The 7,504-nt window shown below is 39.4% G+C and overlaps 1 protein-coding gene across 1 annotated transcript; it reads right to left on the reverse strand.

The window, feature by feature from the left end:
• Positions 1-729: 729 nt before the first annotated feature.
• LOC138313616 (uncharacterized) lies at positions 730-7,502 on the reverse strand (the record flags this gene model as incomplete). The annotated part of the gene is given in 3 exon segments (XM_069253973.1): positions 730-2,710; positions 4,946-5,617; positions 7,414-7,502. Coding segments are annotated over 3 exon segments (1,686 nt in total). The 3' UTR covers positions 730-1,709.
• Positions 7,503-7,504: the final 2 nt, after the last annotated feature.

A 7,504-nucleotide genomic window follows, 5' to 3' on the forward strand; every position in this document is an offset into this window, starting at 1 on the left:
GACAATAGTAATCTGTATTTTAGCTTATACGAGACTGGACTACTCGACATAAAAATCTGAAATAAACTCCATGGCAAAGCTTGTAAGACTTGGTACTACTTTAAGTAACAACAAAGACATTCCATTTGAGTTGAAAATGGCCGTTTATTATATTAAACGACGGTTGTAACAAAATATAATATTTGTTATATTTATACCAAAAAAGTCTTAGATGGGGGTCAAATCCGCCCATAAAAGTTAGACAATGTATAACATCAAATGAATAATAAAAGAAACAGGAGGCTGTAAAGGGGAAGGTGGTGGGTAATGCTTAAAACTGTAAATTTAAATTAAATAATTGATGCAAAAGCACAATTAAAAACAATTGACCTTGACCGTACGAACCTTGTTGATCCATGATTGTCGTCCTCAGCTTCTGCTTGAATTGAAGCTTCTGCTTGCTGGTAGTAATTGGTATTTATAGTGGTCTAAAAATAGCCTAAATTAATGCGCCACGAGATTAGACTGACCGCATCATGCGCTACGAGATTATACTGACCGCATCACTTATCCCTACCAGCCTCTTCATACATCTATATACATAGATCAATCTAACAGATACAGGAATAAAACATAGTCTGCCTGCATAAATTACATTAAAACAAGTTTTAATTTGCATTTATACAGGGCAAACTCCATGGCAAAGCTTGTAAGACTTGGTACTACTTAAGTAACAACAAAGACATTCCATTTGAGTTGAAAATGGCCGTTTATTATATTAAACGACGGTTGTAACAAAATATAATATTTGTTATATTTATACCAAAAAAGTCTTAGATGGGGGTCAAATCCGCCACAATGTTTTCCGCATACACTTAAGTGTATGCGGAAAACATCCCCCATCCGAAGCCATGGAGTTTCCTAAAAATGGATAACAACTGGGATATAGGAAACAAAATAGTAAACATGTAAATGAACCAGCTAGTATTAAATGAGAACTGAATATAACGTTAAAACAAATCTTACAGATTGGATATGTCTGAAGATATAAAACCTATTAGAAATGAAACGACAAAAATTGCCTATCAAAATCAGTTTGCAAAAACATGAGACAGTAATAAAACTGTTGACACTGCCGATGCACAAGCACATAATGTACAAAAATATGAGATTCTGAGTAAATGCCCAGTCTCATATCCTGTTTACAAGCCATATTCATGAACATATATATATAAATATCCAAAAACTTATGACCACGTACATGCCAGAATGAGGTATTAGGAAGTCATAATAGGTTGAAAACACAAACATCATATAAAAAATAAAACAATACTGATTACATACAGACGAGGTATCCTACTCGACCCAATGCCCAGAAGGAAAACCATGTTAAGTGATTGTTGTACAATGCAACATATGTAAGGAGACAAACAGTCCTCATACCTTAAGTAAATTAACACTGTTCCCATAACGCCAAATTATCCTTCTCGGCTCAAATGCCTAGAAGGAATAGCATAAACCTGTCCATGGTTACAAAAAAAATAGTTATACTATCTATAAAACCAAATGAAACTCCTCGACCCTATGCCCAGAAGCTCAAAAGATTCTTAACTGAATTGTTAAGTAAATACATATATATATATACATATATACCAATCTTAATGATCATAAAAAAACAACAAAAACCAAGCTTCCCGACCCAATGCCCAGAAGCTTAGTCAAAGGTACATTCAAACATCATAAAAAGTTGGCATTCTGATGTAACGCTTAAAAGCTAAAGAATGCCACCTGCCCATTTGTTGTATTTCCTCATCAGACAAACCTGAAGCAGCTGCATAGCTCGCTGCACCAATTCTGAAACTATGACTGGAATAAGGAAGATGAGACAACCCGGCCCATGCCAGAGAGCTTTGTAAACAGCTGGTAAAATATGAATAGGTAACCGGGACATTGTTTGGAAAGCAAAATAAAGGGCCAGCGTCATGACCTCTTAATTGTAAAAATTCATGGAGGGCAACGACTGGGCAAGTGGCAGCTGTATGCGGTTTGCTTTGAAACAACAAGGTAATGGGCCGAATGTTATAATGACCCTTAAATGATCGAAATGTGATTTCAAGAGCAGAAGGACAGCCATTGGGTTTGAGGGACAGCTGAGCATCTTGTAATTGAAGTACATGAGATGCTGATTTATTGACGGCCATTTCCCCTACTCTTAGTAAAGCATGAAATGCCAAGAGATACATAGCTCTAAGGAGGGACATCTGGTAATGGGTCTGACATACATGTGGAAGTGATGACACTAATTTTTCTAATATACTTGGTGTTATAGGTAAGCGACTGTCAGCACGTGATGACACCCTTTGTACCCCGGTGAGCAACTTTTTAATAATGAATGACTGGGTAGGGTCAGAGTGACCAGACATCTTATTCAAAAAACCAATAGCTGCTATATAGGTAGAAATTGTGGATGAAGCCAACCCAATTTCACACAAATGGGCAATAAAATAAGCCAACATACCAACATTTGAGGGTATGATAGTAGCATTATGATTGTTGTCAATAAGGAACTTTTGAAACAACTGGTAGGCTCTACCGTATGTTTTCCTAGTTTGCAGGGATGTTGAAGATGACAACAAGCTTGCTAGCCTCCTGCTCAAATGGTCAGGAGGTGATCCGGAATTGGTGTGGGATGTTGGTCCATGTGAGGAGCCACCTGCCGGAACAATTCCACCTGTAAACGAGACAGATGGTCAGCTAGAATATTGTCTTTACCTGGGATGTGTTCTGCAGAAAACAGAATATTCAAACGTAATGACATTAAAACAAAGCGACGAACTAAGACCATCAAAGTAGAATCTTTACTGGTTTGCTTGTTGATTATATCAACGACTGCCATGTTGTCACAATGTAATACCACACATTTGTTGCGTAGAGCAGGACCCCAAATTTCTAGGGCCAATACAATAGCAAAAAACTCCTTTACTGTAATATGATAAGAAGTAAAGGAATCAGGCCAGACTCCAAAAAACCAGTGTAATTGGAAAGTAGCTCCAAACCCCTGATTGCTGGCATCGGTATAAAAGTGAAAGTGGGCCGCAGTGACCCATTGGTCAGGCAAAAGTAAAGAAATACCATTGAAAGATTCAATAAAAATTTTCCATGCGGTAATATCCGCTTTTGCCTCGTGAGACAAACGGATACGATGATGAGGTCTCTGTAGACCTCGAGTCAGGTTAATCAAACGTCTTAAAAAAGTACGACCTGGGGATACCACTTTGCATGCAAAGTTTAACACTCCTATCAGTGACTGTAATTCTCTTAATGTAACCTTCTTACGACTCGAGAATTGGTGTAACAACTGGCGAGCTTTAAGGACCTTGTCCATAGGAAGCCTAGCTTCCATCGTTACGCTGTCTAACTCTATGCCTAAAAAAGTCAAACGGGTACAGGGATGCACTGTTTTACTCTGTTTTATAGGGATACTAGTGCAATGACAAAATTGTAAAAAATTTGTGAGATCATCCATGCACTTGTTGTCTGCTGGCGGCCCTACGAACAAAAAGTCATCTAAAATATGAACCATACCCGCAACATGATACTTGTTTTCCATTACCCAATGTATGGCTGAACTAAAAGTTTCAAACAGGCGACATGATATAGAACATCCCATAGGTAACACTCTATCAAAATAAAATTTGCCCTCAATCTGGAATCCTAAAAGCTCATAGTCATTAGGATGAATAGGGATAAGCCGGAAAGCTGACTCAATATCAGATTTAGCCATCAAAGCCCCACTACCAAAGCGCTTGATGAGGGACATAGCATCATCAATTGATTGATAAGACACAGTAGCATCTTCAGGATCAATACCGTCATTGATTGATGATCCAAGAGGGTATGACAAATGGTGGATAACCCTGTATTCGTTGGGTTCCCTTTTTGGTACCAAGCCTAATGGGGAGATCTGAAGGTTTGGAAAGGGAGGTAATTCGAATGGGCCTTGAACGCGACCAAGGGAAAGTTCACATTCAATTTTTTGTTTCAAAACTGCGATGTTATCTAATGCAGATTTCAGATTTTTAGAAAACCTATATTCGCGAGGACCTTGATATTGTAATGAAAAACCTTCAGTAAAACCTACCCGCAGAAAATGAAATTCATTGTCTGAGTAACCTGTTAAAGACTCTAAAAATGTTGGCACATTAATGGGAGTAGGAAGGTTACTGTTTGTTTGGGGGTTTGTTTTGTGGCCTAATATTGGGGTTGGAATGCGACTGTCCGTTTCTACCGGACTGTCCGGTACTACCCTTGGAGGTGTCAGTGTCACTGGAGGAGGGGACCTTGCATTGTTTAAAAGAATGCCCTCCTCCGCAATTGGAACAAACGTGTGGGAATTTGCATCGAGGGCCTCTCCTACAATTTCCAGATTTGTTGAATGCCCAACAAGTGCCTTTTGGGAAATTGTGGCCCTTTGCAAGAAAGGGCTGCTGAACTGGGGCGGAACGAGTGGCTTGTTTCAACCCAATGGCTGTCGCTTCTAAATAAAACTCAGAGTGCATTTCCCCCCAAGACATAAGGGGAAACAGCTGGTGCCATCTCCGAAAATTCGTATCATAGAACAACGCAGCCGTGAGACCCGACCTCCTGTTTAGAGTTTGCACTATGTCAGCGTACTTCATTAATGATGCTATGCTGTTTGGATGATTTTGTACATAAATTGACACAAAAATATGAAACGCGGACAACCATTGCTCGATTGATTTAATGGCAAAAGCCTTTTGTTTGGGTACAATGGCCAATTCAGATCCATTTAATTGGATTTTGAACTGGTCATTTTCTGGGGTTTTATTCAATAAAGAACCAAACTCTACAAATTCGTCAGCGAGAATTTTTGATTTCATTTTTTGATCAATATGTAAATCAAGAGGTCGAGACACACTATTATATGTAAAATTTCGACCCTCACCGGTGACATTTGACAAAGCTGTCGCCAATGGGTTTTCCAAACTGAAGTGGCCAGCCATGGGTACTGGCAAATGTCCAGACACATTTGGAGGGTCAGTGTGCACTGCTGCTGTTGGACCCGTCATCCTTTGTGTAGCTGGTACCAGTCCTGGTACAGGTAGAAATGTTATTGGATCTGTTGTCGATCCAGATGGGCCTCCTGATGCTGCTGCTGGGATAATGGGCCCACGTGTGGGTGTTGTACCCATAGTGTTTGTAACATTAGATTGAAACGCAGGAAGTCTGTCAGGCTGAAAGTTTTGAGGCATTCCACTAGATGTAACATCAGCAGGGACACGCAATGACCCACTTTGACCTGTGCTGTGAACTGCCTGACCAATAACAGTGTCATTTGGAAGTTGGTTATTTTGAGGGACCACATCAGAATATCTGAGTAAATAACCCTCATCCCTCATCTGTCTGAACAGTTCACTAGCGATGGAGTGTGTGGAGGGAGTTGTTGTTGTTGTTGTAGGTAAAAGGTGTTGTTGATTGATTTCAGCACTATCCACCGCCCTTTCGGCTGTACTTGTTACAGGAGCGGGCTCGTGACGGCGTCGTGTTGAATTTCGTATCACGGTATGTTCCAATGCCGCTCGTCGTCTGGTACGTCGTAGTGGACCAGGAACATGGTCTAAAAACAAAGAAAGTACAAAGTATCTGGGACACCAACAAAATAAGTTGGGGACAGTGGAAAAAGCTAACGTTACAACTAACAGGTATAACGTTATAAGGTGAACAATATTAGATTATTAAAACTTCAGTCGTAATAAAGAGTTTGTAATAAACAACTCAAATGTATAATAACCTAACTTAATTGGAAATTAAAAATTTTGGAAGCAATGGCACTTCAAAAATGGGGACTCGCATGTAAAATATGTGACCACACAAGACAGATATGGATTAACATCCGGAATTTCACATATGAACTCACATGTGATGAAATTTGCGGTACATATGAACTCACATGTACGACAACAATACATCATAACCGGATACCACAAAACACTAGGTAGTACATATGAACTCACATGTACAATCGTAGATTGTGAAATAATGATCACAAAACACAAATATATAAGTACATATGAACTCACATGTACGATAATACACCATACTATGATGGCAACGAAACACGAATATATATGAACTCGCGTGTACTTTAGCTATCATAAGCTTCCATAGCTTAATAGCCGAACAACACAAATAAACTCCAATGCATTCAACGTAATGCAAAAGACCTGTACACACACATGAATAATTCAAAGGGACAACCCATAACACCAACTAACTAACCGCTTTTCAGTAAGCTGAAACATACATATAACAACAAGTAATTATTCTAGCAAACGATACATGCATGTGAACCCGAGACAGCGAAAGTACATGGTATTGTTGTAAACAAACTTATTGAGACATAATAAACCATACAAAACAGTCACACCGTTGCGGCAATCAATATCATTGAAAACCTGACTATATAAATATAACGATGGACTGTGACAACAGACCATAACATGGTCGAAAGAATGAAAAACTTACAGAAACATGCTGTGCCTCTCAGTAAACATACTGACCGGGCGGAAATACTACCGGAACAGTAATCGGCACTATTGCGCATGGGCATTAAACAGTAATGACATCATCTCTATCCCATAATAATGTGGAAAGCCGACAACTCCGACCCGCCTCGAAACTAATGAATATTCATAGCCTTACCTTATAGAGATATGTAAATGTAGTTACTTAGTAGCGGCAGCCAACCGGAAGCCTTGTAGTGTTGCACCGCGCAACGAGTAGTAGTACTTGCGCAGCCCTACAGGACCCAAGTGAACGCCATCCCTACACAAAGCATCGTAGACGCCATCTTTGAGGCCTTTATGTCTCCAGTAAAAACAACTAGGTGTAGTCGAACACTGATGTTTTAAAACTCGATTTATAAAATCCACATGCTCATTGTAAAGCTGAACAGGCACACACCTTGTCCTCTTCCTATATAACAATTGCATGAAACATACTTGTTCAACATTGAACCCCGCCAACAGCCATTGTCCTATCGACATTAAATCGGTCACCAACGTGTCCCTCACACTATCGAAATCCACAGCATCTAAATCATTTCCTCCAATCTGCAGAAGCACAACAGACGGCTTGACATCTAAGATGATATTTGAGATCCATCTTGCATACAAATCCTTAATTTTTCCACCGCCTTTACCAACGCATCTAATCCGATATAATTCAGGGTCAAAACCTAAATTCGTCCATGACCCGAACAACGAAGTGTCCAAACGCTTAACAAAGCTATGACCAAGAACTAAAACTGACGACATGTCAACGAACGATCAAGTAATGCTTAAAACTGTAAATTTAAATTAAATAATTGATGCAAAAGCACAATTAAAAACAATTGACCTTGACCGTACGAACCTTGTTGATCCATGATTGTCGTCCTCAGCTTCTGCTTGAATTAAGCTGCGTAATTGGTATTTATAGTGGTCTAAAAATAGCCTAAATTATG

Source organism: Argopecten irradians, unplaced genomic scaffold, assembly GCF_041381155.1.
Source record: "Argopecten irradians isolate NY unplaced genomic scaffold, Ai_NY scaffold_0779, whole genome shotgun sequence".
Taxonomy (NCBI): Eukaryota; Metazoa; Mollusca; class Bivalvia; order Pectinida; family Pectinidae; genus Argopecten; species Argopecten irradians.